This window comes from Aspergillus glaucus, assembly GCF_001890805.1.
Source record: "Aspergillus glaucus CBS 516.65 unplaced genomic scaffold ASPGLscaffold_5, whole genome shotgun sequence".
NCBI lineage: Eukaryota > Fungi > Ascomycota > Eurotiomycetes > Eurotiales > Aspergillaceae > Aspergillus > Aspergillus glaucus.
The window spans coordinates 1,211,503-1,226,379 of NW_019170457.1; the positions used below are offsets into that span (position 1 = coordinate 1,211,503).

At 50.9% G+C, this 14,877-nt stretch overlaps 6 protein-coding genes across 6 annotated transcripts; 4 read left to right on the forward strand and 2 right to left on the reverse strand.

The window, feature by feature from the left end:
* Positions 1-998: 998 nt before the first annotated feature.
* ASPGLDRAFT_64986 (putative ABC multidrug transporter) lies at positions 999-4,896 on the reverse strand (the record flags this gene model as incomplete). Its single annotated transcript, XM_022548844.1, has 2 exons — positions 999-1,347; positions 1,406-4,896. 2 exons carry the CDS (start codon positions 4,894-4,896, stop codon positions 999-1,001), a joined length of 3,840 nt encoding a protein of 1,279 aa, XP_022403473.1.
* A 443-nt stretch (positions 4,897-5,339) lies between these two features.
* Positions 5,340-7,022, reverse strand: ASPGLDRAFT_33668 (uncharacterized protein; the record flags this gene model as incomplete). The annotated part of the gene is made up of 6 exons (XM_022544342.1): positions 5,340-5,657; positions 5,708-6,080; positions 6,134-6,686; positions 6,739-6,808; positions 6,855-6,950; positions 7,002-7,022. The coding sequence occupies 6 exons, from the start codon at positions 7,020-7,022 to the stop codon at positions 5,340-5,342; spliced, it is 1,431 nt and encodes a 476-aa protein (XP_022403474.1).
* A 190-nt stretch (positions 7,023-7,212) lies between these two features.
* ASPGLDRAFT_167338 (Diacylglycerol acyltransferase family) lies at positions 7,213-10,029 on the forward strand (the record flags this gene model as incomplete). The annotated part of the gene is made up of 3 exons (XM_022542640.1): positions 7,213-7,929; positions 7,987-8,994; positions 9,045-10,029. Exons 1-3 carry the CDS (start codon positions 7,391-7,393, stop codon positions 10,027-10,029), a joined length of 2,532 nt encoding a protein of 843 aa, XP_022403475.1. The 5' UTR covers positions 7,213-7,390.
* A 275-nt stretch (positions 10,030-10,304) lies between these two features.
* Positions 10,305-10,877, forward strand: ASPGLDRAFT_89110 (acyl-CoA thioesterase; the record flags this gene model as incomplete). Its single annotated transcript, XM_022550456.1, has 1 exon — positions 10,305-10,877. A coding segment is annotated over one exon (573 nt), but the record flags the coding sequence as incomplete, so codon positions are not given.
* An 805-nt stretch (positions 10,878-11,682) lies between these two features.
* ASPGLDRAFT_33671 (uncharacterized protein) lies at positions 11,683-12,879 on the forward strand (the record flags this gene model as incomplete). The annotated part of the gene is made up of 3 exons (XM_022544343.1): positions 11,683-11,948; positions 12,009-12,434; positions 12,492-12,879. The coding sequence occupies 3 exons, from the start codon at positions 11,683-11,685 to the stop codon at positions 12,877-12,879; spliced, it is 1,080 nt and encodes a 359-aa protein (XP_022403477.1).
* Positions 12,880-14,106: 1,227 nt separating this feature from the next.
* On the forward strand, positions 14,107-14,442 carry ASPGLDRAFT_87038 (ankyrin repeat domain-containing protein; the record flags this gene model as incomplete). The annotated part of the gene is made up of 1 exon (XM_022550410.1): positions 14,107-14,442. A coding segment is annotated over one exon (336 nt), but the record flags the coding sequence as incomplete, so codon positions are not given.
* Positions 14,443-14,877: the final 435 nt, after the last annotated feature.

A 14,877-nucleotide genomic window follows, 5' to 3' on the forward strand; every position in this document is an offset into this window, starting at 1 on the left:
ATTTTCGTTTCGTGGCTCCCTTCGGTGCTGGACCGGCCACGGAAGAGCCATGCAGGTCGAAGGCATTGAAAAAGTTGGCCTCGCGATGTATATAGTGCCTCAGAATGAATGGCGACAATGACGTGGACAGAAGAATCTCATTTTTCCTTGCACAACGGCAATGGTCAATTAAATGTCTTGCCCATCTGACGTTCAGTGAAGCTCTTTGCAAACTTTGTGATGAGGGATATTATACAGCGCAAGATTGGCATCTTTCATCTTTTTATTGCCGGGATTCGTGAGAGAACCCTGGTTAGGATTTGGCTTGTGTTCCAGGTTTGCTTAACCTCAACACCTAAAAGATGTTTGTTTTTTTCTGCTTTGGAACAAAAAGAATTATCTGGAGGATAAAAAGGCTAAAGCAGTTGAATGTGGATAGGGCAGGAAAAGAGCCTGTACTCGGCAATCTATAACAATGAGGTCAACAAACAACCACGAGGTATTACATTCGAGAAGGACTCAGTCAACTGTCCTAGAAGCGGTCACCGCATGCGTATTCCATAATCCGGTGAGTCGACCTGGTAGGGTTGAGTGTACCCTGCACTTCTTCAATGTCATTTCAGTGCCAGACATTTAGCACCTTGGCGAGTCTTCAGGGAGCCCCCTTTTGGTTCCTATCCACACGCTGACAATGTGAACAGACACCGGCAGAGGATAAGTGCATGGAGAACCAGCACTTGCTACAGCGCAGGTAGGTTTCCATTGTGTGGTAGTGTAAAGTTTTGTACACAATCCCAATCAACATCCCTTGCAAGATAATGATTGCGTTGGAAGGATTATAGAGATAAATATCAACTTCAATATAGGGCGGGAAAGGATTCTGTGTTGGCTGATAGGTAGGGAATAAGAAGAGACGAAGAGGCAATGGGTAAAAGGATGAAGAGAGCTGCTAGAAAAGAACTATCAAAAAAATATACACAGTCTATTATTACTATACAGTCAGTCTATAATACAGTGAATCACCCCAAACTCTGCAAATTCACCAACTCGCAATACCTCCCACCCCTCCTCATCAACTCCTTATGCGTTCCCAACTCAACAATCTCCCCCTTTTCAAGAACATATATCACATCCGCGCGCTGAATGCTACTCAGCCGATGCGCAACGGCAATCGTCGTCCGTCCACGGGCAGCAGCGTCCAGCGCCGCCTGCACGACTTTCTCGGATTCAGAGTCGAGGGCTGAGGTGGCTTCGTCGAGGAGGAGGATTTTAGGGTCGCGGATGAGGGCGCGGGCGATGGCGAGGCGTTGCTTTTGGCCGCCGGAGAGCATCATGCCTTTGTTGCCGACGGGGGTGTCGAAGGATTGTCTGTTGACGTTGTCGTTAGTATTTAATATGAAGGTAGGGTATATGGGAGGGGACGTACGGAAGTGAGATGATAAAGTCGTAGATATTCGCGTCCTTGCACGCTTGGACTACCATTTTGTCTGATACATATTCGTCGCCGCATCGGCCCAAAAGAATGTTCTCTCGGATTGTGCCTTGGAACAATGCAGGCTCCTGACTGACCAGCGCTAGGAAGCTGCGGTATGATCCCAGGTCCAGACGGGTGATGTCCCGGCCATCAACGCAGACCTGCCCGGAGACCGCGTCATAGAATCGCTCGAGCATGGCAATGGTTGTGCTCTTCCCGCTACCACTTGCTCCGACCAGAGCGACATATTGGCCTGGTTTTACCGTCAAGTTCAAATTTCGCAAAATAGGTTGTTCAGGGCGGGTGGGGTAGGTAAATGAGACGTCGCGAAATTCAATAGCACCCTTCATAGATGTAACGGGCTGATCCTGCTTCTTCTCCTTCTGCTTCACAGTAACCGGTCTCGAGTCGAAGAGACGCTTGAACTCAGTCGCCGCGTTCTTCGCCTTGCCCATATCCGGAGCATGGGAGAATACAGTCCCCGCCGCTTGAGAACCGAAAATAACCTCGCTGAAGCAGACGTAAAAGGTGAATAGTGAGTACTCGTGGCGTCCCAACAGGCGTCCACCGTACCAGAACCCCAGCGCCATGCAGAAGAATGGCAATGCCTGGGATGCTCCGTACAACACTGACGATTTGATAATTGGGATGATATCCGCGCGGAGCTGAGCTTGCAGTTGTTTCCGGTAGGATGCCAGCACCTCCGTCTCCATGGTCAATGAGGCGACAGTGCGGATGGCCGAGGCAGCTTCGCAGGCTGAACTTGCAGAGGCCTGGTATGCCTTTTTCGCGCGGGTTTGCAGCTTGTCGAGTAGCCAGACTCGGAGAAATCCGCAAGCGAGGAGGACAGGGACGGCGGAGATGCAGACAAGAGCCAGTTTCCAGCCCATGATAAGTGCCACTGTTAGCGAGGCGATGAGGTTGATGGTCACGATCAGCAATGTACCCAACGTAACACCGCTGATACCAGTGAGGTGCTTGATCTCAGCTGATAGCGACGTGGTCAACGCCCCGGTAGAATTTTCCTCGCGGTCGAAGAAGGCAATGTCCTGTCTCAGCAGCGCGCGGAATGCCGCTGTGCGCGCGCGATAAATCATCTTCTCTGAAGAATACGCAAATGATGTCCCCTGGATACTGTACAAGAGGAATGTGGCAATACCAACAGCCAGGAACATAAGAGACCAGAAGTTGGCGTCGTGGCGCAGCTTGCCATATTCCGTCGACGGCAGAGTCAGGGTGGTAACGGCTTTGGCGAACAATACGGCTTGCGATGGCTGGATGCCGCCGGCTGCGATCGAGGCGAGGAGACCAATACTCATGATGGGCCATTCGGGGCGATTGAAGTTGGCGATGAACTTTATCAGTTCCGAAAGGGAGTAGCAGGGTAATTGCTTTGGCTCCGGGGTGGACGGTGGCGATGGTTCTGGGTATAGATCGGGGAGCATTGAATGTCGGACCCGCGGCTTCTTCTCATCAAGACTTGAATGGTAAGAATAGCAGTCCGAGTCAGATGAGCACATGTCTCTGACCGAATCCGCGTCGAAGAGGAAGGTCATTTTTTCGAGATGCATCGACTGCCGGATCTCTTCTATGCGCTGAGCTTGGACTAGATCGAGATAGACACCTTGTAAATCAACGAGTGCCTTGTGCGAGCCCTGCTCGACAATTTGCCCGTTTACAAGGACGGCGATGTTATGCGCATTTTTAATAGTCGACAATCGATGCGCAATGACAATTGTCGTACGGCCCTCAGCTGCACGATCCAGTGCCGCTTGCACAATACCTTCGGACTTGGTGTCGAGAGCTGAAGTAGCCTCATCTAGGAGCAAGATCTGCGGATCCTTGACCACAGCCCGAGCGATGGCAATACGCTGCTTTTGTCCACCAGACAACGAACAACCACCAGAACCAAGATTTGTCTGATACTGTTCCGGGAGGTTCATAATGAATTCATGCGCATTGGCCATACGAGCGGCATCCTCGATACGGTGTTGAATGTCTTCCTCGGATTCGTGCTCCCATTGCGATCCCAGTAGCCCGAAGCGGATATTATCGTAGATGGTTGTAGCAAAGAGGCGAGGTTCCTGGCCGACCAGAGAAATTTGCTGCCTTAGCCAGCGAAGATTCAGCGTCTGGATATCGTGGCCGTCGAGGAAGACCTTTCCGGAGATGGGACTGTAGAACCGCTCCAGCAATCCGATGATGGTACTCTTTCCGGATCCAGAGGGTCCAACGAAAGCTGTTGTTTGTCCGGCGGGAATGGAAAGTGTCATGTCGTCCATTACCAGGACTTCAGGACGGGAGGGATATACATGGCTGACGCGGTGCAGGAAAATATTCCCTTGAGCTTTGTCGAGTCTCTCGCCTTCATCAGAAGATGGATCGATGGGCGACTCGCGATCGATGGTGCTGTAGAGCTTCGAAGCAGCCGCGACGGCATTACCCAGCGCCTGACTGTTAGGCGCGACATTGCCCAGATTATAGGAACCGAGGATGATAGCCATGAGGATAGTGAGAATATCCCCGACCTGAACACCATCGTCATCATCGACCAGAAACTTTGACCCCATCCAAAATCCCAGACCGTAGTTGAGATACATAACGCAGAACAGGCCTCCCACCATCAGGGCGAAAGCAATCTGTGCCTTTTTGCCCGGATTCTCCGATTCCTTGAGCAAAGACTCGTATTTCTTCGCGAGTGTCTCCTGTGCATCGAACGCGACTACTGTCCGCATAGCATCGAGAATCTCCTCGGCCAAACTACCGCTGCGACCGGAGCTTTCGAGTGCGCGTTTTGTGAATATGAGCATACCGGTTGAACCTACACCCATGATAACCAGCAGTGCCAGGAGTGTAGCAGTACAGACGAGCGCCAGTTTCCAGTATTTGATGTATGCGATGATAAACGCAGTCACGAACGTAGACAACCCGGTCAACACCAGCGCGACCTTTTCCGAAATACCGTCTTGGATCAAGTTTGTATCAGCCGTAATTCGCGTGGTAATCTCTCCAGAACCGATCAAGTCGAAGAAAGCGATATTCTGGCGGAGGATAGCACGCAGGTATTCGATTCGGATCTTCTGCACGACATGGTCGCCGGTGTAGATAAACCCGATCGTAGCTATGGCAATTGTTGCGAGCTCGCCGGCTCCAAGGATGATAAAATAAAATACGTTATCTGTGAGTTCTTGGTTAAAGTGCTCAAAGGTGATTGCATTAATGGCGATTTTGCGAAAACTCGAGGTCAACTGTCCGAACAGTACGGTGAAAACAGGGAGTGCAGCACCGCCGACGATAGCGGCGAGACTGGCAATAGCCAGCACGACAAGATCGCACTTTGAGGCATAACGATAGAGCGAAAAGAAGCCGATTTTCTGGGCAGGAGGGTTGGCGAGTTGGCGGGCGAGGATGTCCTTCTCGTGGTGGGAGAGGGATATTGCCATGATTAGGACATTGTTGGAGTCAGAATTAGAATATACAGGTAGAACGAGTAAATAGAAGCAATGTTAAAACAATGTTATACAGTGCGGAATATAGTCTGGAGGACTAGTTTGATGCAATATTAAGGGCGCCGCGGAAAGTGGACACCTGAAACGACCCAAAATTGAGACTCAGCCCTAACCTAAAAGCTCGCCGGCTGTCACATTTTTTGGTCAGAACGTAGGGAACTCCGAGCGCTTATTGTTTGACGTTCGGTAGTTAATAGTTCGTTTAAATTCATGTGCTTGACCGATCGGGTGGAATAAACTTAAGGAATAAACTTAGGAATAAAAAATAGGTGGGCTATCATTCTATCTGCCGGAGTATATACGCAATAGGTAACGATGTACAAGAAGAGGAAACAACACAAAAACAAGACAGAAAACTAAATACGCTATTCCAATAGTTACTCCCGTGTACTCATCTTGACCCGCAGGTCAGGAACCTCCCAGAAGGCATAGCACTCGCTCTGTCGCTGCCAATCCTTGACGCGGCCCACATACTGGCCATCAAACTCCAGGAAGAACGCACCCAGCGAAAACTGCATCATCTGCATCGCAAAATACTTGGCAACGCAAGACCGGCTACCGACCAGGAATGCCTGCACTCCTTCTTTGCGGTCAGTGTTGCTGGGGTCTGTCCAGCGCTCGGGGATGAACTCGTATGGGGCGTTGAAGTATTCGGGGTTGTGGTGAAGGGCGAACAGTGAGCTGCAGATTTCAGTCTGTCAAAGTTAGTAAGGGGTTTCGTTTCTGGAAATGTTGGGGGACTTACTCCGGCCGGGATGTAGGTGCCATCCACATATGCTCCGGGCGACACACGGGGTCCTCCCACCGGCACGGGTGGATACAACCGCATAGCCTCAGTGATTACCGCATTAAGGTACGGAAGCTTCTGCACCTGCCCATCAATGTCCTTCGGGGCGGAGTAGACACTGTCCAACTCTGCCTTCAATTTGGCATGGGCCTCGGGATGGGTCAGGACAAAGTAGATCGCCGCACAAAGCGCATTCTGGGTCGTGTGGAAGCCAGCCAACATAATTGCGGAAAAGTTTTCAGCAATTTCGGTCTCGGGCAAATCGGTGGTGGGTGCTCGTTCCATGATTTCGACCATCATGTCCCGCCTCGTGTGTTCGGCCCGGAGTTGTCTATTCCATTAGCAATTGTCACTAGCCTAAAGTTAAAAACAGAGAGAACATACTCGTTAATCAGACGCATGCGGGCATCTTCGGCCCTCGTTCGGATACCCTTGCGAAGAAATCTGCGCAGAAGCCACTTGATCACCGTGGGCACTCCTGAGCCCTGGAATTGGTCCCTTATAGTAGCCCAGAAGAAGATTCGCGGCAGTTGCTCAGTCCAGAAGTAGGGCCGTCCTCGGTTCAGACAGCCCAGCGATTTACCGAGAAGCACTTCGGAGACGGTATCCACCGCATGACAATAGTACAGGTCGTTCAGGACGAGCGTGTCATTGCGCTGGAGTCTAACTTTCAGGGCATCGTGCAAACGGAGCACGCAGTCTCGGATGACGCCGTCGTGCGCTTGGACGCTGCCCGGGCTCAAAGATGGACTGAACAACTTGCGCACGGTGGCGTGGTATGCTGGGTCTTGAGCTGTGAAGATGTTGCGGCGGGAGATGCCTTTGTAGAAGGGGGATTTGAGGAAGACGCTGCCTTTGCCGACGGAGGCGTAGATGTTTCGAAGGGCTTTGACGGTGTTTGTTGTCGCTTGACCGGGGGCGAAGCGGGCAATTTTTCCTACAAAATTAGTATACATTCTGATACTAAGCTCTTGGTGAACGGAACATACCGTATTTCAAGTGCAAGTCGTTGAACTTGTGGGCGCTGCGGCCGCGAAGGAAGGAGAATTTGGTACCGAACTGTTGAAATCAGTATGGCTCATGATGGAGGGACTTGAGTACTCACACCAGCAAGAAGAAGATCAGTCCAGCTACCAGGGACACCCTTCATAGTAGGGGCCTTTGGCGTGAGCGCACAGCCCAACAGGACCAAGCATGGGATCTACCGTAGCATGTTAGTATCACCAAGGCAGACGAACAAGGACAAGCATACCAAGATAATAGCAGCAATCATAGTGACACTTGTTTGACTCTTGATTCAATGCTGATGTCCATGCTGTACGAACGAATCTATTTATCACCTGGCATAGTTTAGAGGGCTCTGTTGAACTTCCGAGTTGGGATGCCGGAAATTAGCGCAGTTTCAACTGTCTCAAATTTGGCTCCGATGCATTTTTCAGATTCGATTCAGAGTTTGATTAAGCCAGTAGATCTATCTGAATTGTCTGAATTGTCGGGCGATTGTTTGATTGTCCTTGTCCATTTTTATGCCTCCGTGGTTGTCTACCGGAGTACTACATATAAGTCGTAGATTCTCCATCCTATGGATTAAACCATCTACTTCACGCACTATATACCTGAATAGGTGTTAATCCGCTCAATATGAAGAAAATCCTCTTCCTGGCCAACAGCGAACACGGCCAAACAAACATCATTCTTGCGCTATCTCATGAACTCCTCCTCCGAGGCAATATCGACATCCACATCGCCTCCTTCCCAGCCCTCGAACGTCGCGTGAACAAACTCCTCCACGACAACGCTCCTCTCTACGATAGCTCATTCGACTCTCGCATTCATTTCCATCCCATTCGTGGGCCCTCTAATACAGATGTGTTCCTCCGCACCGGCAAGCGCGGGGCATTTCATCCCCCGGGTGCCACAGGAGCTGTCCTGGGTTTCCAGTCCTTGATCGAGGATATCTGGGGATGGAATGAGGAAGAGTATATCGATGTCTATGAGGGCTGTGTGGAGGTCGTCAAGATCGTGCAACCAGATATTGTGGTGTGCGATTTTTTCTTCTTGCAGGGACGCGATGCGGCGTGCAACACTGGACATACCGCGGTGCTTATGAATACCACCTCGCTTAGCCATATTGTGCTCGGGTTGCAGAAATATTCGTCGCCCTTGTGGAAGTATCCTTTGTGAGTTCCCGTTTTCTTTGCTTCAGTTTCAAAAGACACATGCTAATGAGTTGGTAGACCCGGAACCGGCTTCCCATACCCCCTCCCCCTCCACCTCATCCCAGCAAACGCACATGCCCTCCTCAAAACAGCAAAAATGTACCACGGCAGCGGCCGTCGTCGCGAGATTCGCGAGTGGCGCATCAAGCACAAGATCAAAGGCCGCTTTCCATTCGCCGATGCATGGCGCCCAGACCGCATCCATCTCTCTCCGGCATTGAAAGAACTCGACTGGCCAATGGACGTGCCAGACAACGTAATTCCGTGCGGCCCCATCCTTCTCCCCGTTGCATCTGTCAAAGACCAAGATCCCGAAATGGACCGGTGGTTGCAGAAGGCACCGACTGTCCTCGTGAACCTCGGGACGTTGTACGCGCCAGACCCCAATGTGGCCCGCGAGCTCGCAACCGGTCTCAAGACATTCCTCGATCGCTGGTCCGATCCATCCACTCAGATCCTCTGGAAGCTTCCCAAGCATCCCTACGACCAAGGCGATGTGTACGCCTCCGCCATCGAACCGCTGAAGGCAGAATGCGACGCAGATCGCGTGCGCATCCGTGATTGGTTCCAGGTTGAGCCCATGGCTATGCTGGAAACGGGTAACATCGTCTGCTCTGTTCACCACGGTGGTGCGAACTCATGGTACGAGGCTATTCAGAACGGCGTCCCGCATGTGATTCTCCCGGCGTGGCAAGATTGTTATGAGAATGCTGCGCGTGCGGAGTGGATTGGGATCGGGGTTTATGGGAATAAAACCCGGGCGCCGGATGTCAGTGGTAAGGAGTTGAGTCAGGCGCTACTTAAAGTCATGGGGAATGACTCGTATTGGGAGAAGGCTGCTGTTCTCCAGGAGAAGTGTCGTATTCCTGGACGGGTTGTTGGTGCTGATAAGCTGGTTGAGTTGTTGGAGAATCCTGAGCGAATGAATATGAATATGCCTCAGTTCGAGGATAACGAGGTCGCTCAGATCAGCAATGGTGCTGGAAAGACGCTCGAAACGGTTCCGTCACAGGCGAAACCATCCAAGTAAGTATCCCGCCATCTTCACTCATCCTGTATCTTCCGTCTAACAAGAGCAGATCCTTCGCGAAAGGCATGGTAGAAACCCTCATGGTCTCCCTCCTCTGCAACGCCTTGTTTGTCCTCCCAACTCTTGCCTACGCCGCCCTTCTGATTCCCCGAATCCGACTCTTTGCTCTGCTGTACACCATATACATCAAATTCTTCGCCAAAGCCCACACAACCGGCACTCTCTCGCTCCGCAGTGACTCTTTCCGCACCTCTTGGGTGTGGGAGCTCTACAGCTCCTATTTCCCGCTTACCCTGTACCGCACTGCACCGCTGTCCCCGCAGAAAAAGTACATTTTCGGATATCATCCGCATGGTGTTGCTCTGCGCGGGGCCATTGGCGTGCTCGCGTCTGATGCAGCGGGCTTCTCGTACCTGTTCCCGGGAATCACGAATACATTGCTCATGAAGGATACGGCGTTTTTCACTCCGCTGCTTAGAGAGTATCTGCTTGCTTCTGGACTAGGTGGTGTTTCCCGCGGCTCCTGCGTGAAACATCTCATCCGCGGGGGTCACGACGGACGAGGCATGGGTCGCGCGATTACCATCACCGTCGGGGGAAGTCGAGAATATGCGATCGCCAAGCCAGGCACGATGGGAATCGTAATCCGCATTCGAAAGGGGTTCATCCGTGTCGCTGTTGAAACTGGTGCTGATCTAGTCCCCGTGATCGCATTCGGAGAGAATGAACTCTTTTCGCCCGTGGATGTCAACTCATCTCTGCTCAAAAAAGGGATCGCGAAGATTTGGGAGGGCTTTGTGGGGCATCCCGTGTCGTTCTCGACCGGACGGTTTGGGATGTTTATTCCGTATCGCAAGCCGGTAAGAGTTGTCGTTGGGGAAGCAATTCCGGTAGTGCAGCAGCGCTTTGAGCAGGACGAAAAATATGTCGACTCTCTGCAAGAAAAGTACATTGACGGATTGCGGGGGTTGTATGAGGATTGGAAAGGAGTGTTTGGGGATTCGGCGATCAAGTTTGAGATTGTAGAATAGGGTTTGGCACTGGAATACTTTTAATTGGAATAGGCTTCGGCCGTGTATTATAGTTTAATGTCATTTTCGGCCTTTTGCCCGTTGTTGATCTTAGATGGCGTGTTTTAAAATTGAAACAGCCCTAAACCCAATTTTGGGTCAAGATGCTTCCCGGTATATACTCCGTGGCTGCGGTATCTCGCGGTATATCAGCCCGGCATATAGCCCTTCAATCTTATTTTCACCTGCTACGGTTGTTGTATGGCAAGATGATCTTCCTCTTGGCCCTCGGGGTCGTCGTTTTTCTCCTCTTCAATCTCAAAGTCCTTCCTGGCGCATGGCACGCCCGCGTTCTCTGGGGTATCTACAAGCAGACCACTGCCCCGACCGTTCATAGCAGCAAGAATGATGCCAAGCCGCTGTTCAAATATCTAACCACCACCACCCGCGCCGCCCCTCTGGAATGCGACTATAACGGCCACAAGTCCAACAGCACCTACTTCACCGACCTCGACGTCAACCGTACCCAACTGCTCTGTCGATTATTCAAGCTCGTCCTATCAGCCTCGCATTATGACCGCTCGAAACGGAATAAACATCTCAATATCGCGTTGGGCAGTACCTGCTGCGTGTTCCGGAAGGAGATCCAGCCATTGCAGGAGGTTGAGATTTGGTCAAGAGTGTTAAGCTGGGATGAGAAATGGGTGTATGTTGTTAGTTATTTTGTCCGAAGAAAGTCCGGGAAGAGGGGCGGAGTGCCCCGGGAAGAGGATATCCTGGCTTCGGCAATTGGGCGGTATGTTTTGAAAGATGGACGGAAGACGGTGCAGCCGATTGAGGCATTGAGGGATTGTAGTCTCCTGCCGCTAGAGACTGATCCAGACTGGAAAGAGTATGAAGCCGAGCGCGTCAAGGGAATGCAAATCGGGGGTCTGTTGGCTGGATTGGGGGGTTTGCCCGAGGTGTTCTGTCCGGATTCTGGGTGTCTAAATTAGTGGTCGTTAGTTCAACAAGAGCCACCATTCTTGAGCATTCCATTTTCTATGAGGCTTTTGCATAGCGCCAAAAATGGTGTCAAAAGGCACCTCGGTCCTTCGCGTCATGTGATGCACGTGAATACAAATCTTGGTGTGAAACGGGGAAGCTTCGGGGCAGCGGTGCCGATTCTCCGGATTACCGTACGAGGCCATATGACAGCCGTGGGCCGTAGAGACAGTATCGCGCAGTAAGGAATGTACGTAGTATTGAGTCTGCCGTAGAGTGCTTACTAGAACTAACTAAGAGTGTTCCATCGCCGTATGGTGTTAAGGAATAACGTTGGACCGATTAGGCAAGTTCCGCCGGCCCGATGATATAGGCCAGCGTGTACGCACGTTTAAATAGACAAGCACTTAATCAACTGCGTATACGCACATACGTTCGTTAGGCAATATACCTCTTCGTTAAAACTAGTTCTCTCCATATAGACGTCGTTTAGTCCGGAATAATCGACTCCCGAATTCCCCTCTGAGCTACGATCCGAGAGACCCCGCTTCACTTGGCATTTTCCATTTGGGACGTCACGTGCCAGATTTGTAGATAGCTTCACTCCTTCCTCATTCGTCAGTCATCTACTCTCATCCGATTTTCATTATATCTTACGGTCTCAGATGCACCGGGAGCTGCAAGGTCACTATGCTCATCCTGACAACTCATCATACACCGTTTCGACACATGCTCTGTGACCAGGAACACAACAACGGCGGCATTGCCAGAGTCTTTGGTCGCCCCAAGATTCTGAAAGTGGTTTTCGAGGAAAATTCTCGCGATGGAGAGTTCTACGACACCTACGAAGGCACCAAGAGAATCGCGGCCAAGTCGGGAATCTACACATTCCGCGAACATTTGAATAAGAAGAAAGTGTGGGAAGAGCATCGCCCGATTTCATGGGCCTCGCATTAGTATGAAGACATGAAAACCGTGAAAGAATCCTTGGGGAGATCTAGGGATGCGGAAACCAGTCATACAGACAACGACTCGGAGGGTTTTGCACCAAACCCAAATCTCTCTCTCAACGTTGGGATCAAGCATCCTCCCCCCTGGATGTTCAAGTTCGTCGCGCTATTTGGCTTGCTCGTCCAGTGTGGCGTACTTGCTTACGCTGGCTTGGTCACCTATTGCTTGCGATGGGATAAGGACGGGTTGGTAGTTCCTGGATACGGATTCCCTGTTTACACTAGTGGGACACTACTCCTCTCCATAGGAATGTTTCTTTGCGCATGTCTGATTGAAATGAGCACGAAAGAGCGCATCTTCAGGAAGCGCCCGGATAGCAATCGGATGTTTTTTTACTGGATTCAGCCTGGCAACCAAGTTATCGGCGACCAGGTCTTTGGCTCATTCGCTCACTGTGATAAGAGAGCGCCTTTGACGCATTACATCACGTCGTAAAAGTCAGGCGATTCGACCCATACACTGAGCGTGTGGCTCACTGTCGTGTTGAGTATGGCCGGATTTCTCTTGCAGTTCATTGGCTCCCGAGCTTCGCATTCATCCATTGCCGTTGTCCAGCTCGGGGTCACACTGGTTATGTCCGGGATTCGGGCATCACTCCGTTCCAGGCGTCTACACAAACATGACAATCTCATGGGTTTTGATCCGGATAGATATGAAGGGTATGAGTTGGATTGGCTCGCCTCCACCATGGCGATCAACTCTTTTGAAGTTCTCATTGCCGGCCGATCCCTTGACAGTGATATGGAAGATATCATCGAAAAGCTGTCCGAATTGGGTCTTTCTATTATCAAGAAGCGTCCGACGGGTCAGACCAGTGAGAATGTGCCTGTTATGTGGGGAGTCATCCAGGATCTCTGCCATCAAGAACGAAAATGAGACGATTCGTCCGCCGCTGCGCTCCGCGTACTAGAAAAATGGCGCTTTTACAGGGAGTGCTATGGTGATAGAATGAAAGATAAGAGACTTGTAACTATGAGATGTATGGGAATAAGGTTCAAGTACCGAGCTCGACCCTCCCATCGAACCAACCCAGAGAAGCAGCATATGGGAACTCAAATATGTTCGGGTACGAGAGCAGGCCCTAATCTTGGCTGACGGGATCGAGAAGACCGCAAAAGTCCTATATGCGAAGGCAGACAATGCCGTGATGATTGCAGAACTTTGGCAAAAAGTGCGGGCCATTTGCTGGCCAGTATGTTGTGTTGCTTTCAATGGCGAGAAAACGGTGCCCGGTGAGTTGGACGATGAGGTGGTAATGAACCAAATACACTTGACACTGATGCGTCAAACTGGCCCTGATCGTACGGCTGGGCAGTCGTGGACTGCTATGCCATGCCTTCACGGAAAGCGGGCTCGGATCCACCGAGGATGCGATGCAGTGCATCATACCTGCTCTTAGGAGTCTAGGAAAGCTATCTCCTCATTGAGAAGGGGTTACCCAAAGTGATAGAGATGGCTGACAGATTGAGAAAGAATCGGAAATGGCAAAGAGCTAAAGGACTTCTTCAGTGGACCTGGCAGATATCGCTGGAGCTTGCACGCGCATCTGCTAGCTCAGAAGGTTCTGAGAAGCCACAACCCGATTTGCGAACGCTGGACTCCGATCAAGCCTCGGGGAGCAGTACAATGCAAGAGCACGAACAAGTACTAGAAACATTATGCGAGCTTTATCGATGGGCGCTGTTCACTGGTATTGCTGAGAATCGCATCTTGGCTTGCAAGGGCATATCATGGGCGATTCGTCAGTATACTAACCTCAAGCTACCAAAATTTATTGAAGTCGCAAAGACTTACGGCCATGTGGCCTTGAGGTTGACCCTTGATACAGACAGCCGGTCACTCCTGCTCAACAGCGGTAATACTGTGCAACTTGACACAGTCCTGCAGACAGTACAAGCTGCCATCAAAGAGGGCGATTTGGTTTCCACCCTTGTGATGTTGCGAGACATTAAAGTTACACAACCCAACGACATAAACGAGCACCTAGTTGACCTTGCTGCCGCGAGGGGTTGGCAAACCGTGGCCAAGACCTTGATTAAGCTACAAGCGCTGCTGGAAGATGAAGGCCATGGTCGCGAAGCCATTTTTTATGCCACGGAGAGTGGAGACATGTATACTCTCCTCCTGGTGTTAAACAAGGGTTGCTATCCGAATTTTGCAGACGCGAAGAAGCGTACTCCTCTCTCTTACGCTGCCGAATGTGGCAATGTGGAAATCTTGAAGCACTTGCTCAGCGACCCGAGAGTTGGCCATGACCCCGTGGGCATTGATGGTTACACGCCTCTTTTCAGAGCTATCATGGCAGGCCAAGCTGCTGTCGTATCGACATTGATCAATGAGGGCAGAGTCGACGCCAATCCTACGGATAAGAACGGTCTGACGCCGCTTTTATACGCGGCTAGGGCGGGACACGCACACATGGTCAAAGTACTGCTCGAGACCGGGAGAGTGGATCCACACTCAGGAGATGACACAGGATGGACCCCATTATTCTATGCAGTTCGGTATGGGCATGTTTCTGTAGCCAACTTACTTATTGAGGGTGGAGCGGACCCAGATGCAGAAGACGATTCCAAACGCACTCCGTTATACTATGCAGCCAAAACCCACGAGACACAGATGATCAAACTATTGCTTGACACCGGAAAGGTGGATCCCCGGGTGATTGCTGATGCAGATAGCAGAAGGTATGGACATAAGCCCCCAAGAATCTATAAACGTGCCGAGATCGTGAGCCAACTGAGATGGAATAAGGAAGTTGGACTTCATTTGGGTGCCTGAAGGAATAGGACAGGCCTCAGTGAAGGATATATCCAAATATGACGAACCACTACAGGGGTATAAACTAATCATAATAAACTAAAATACGATTCA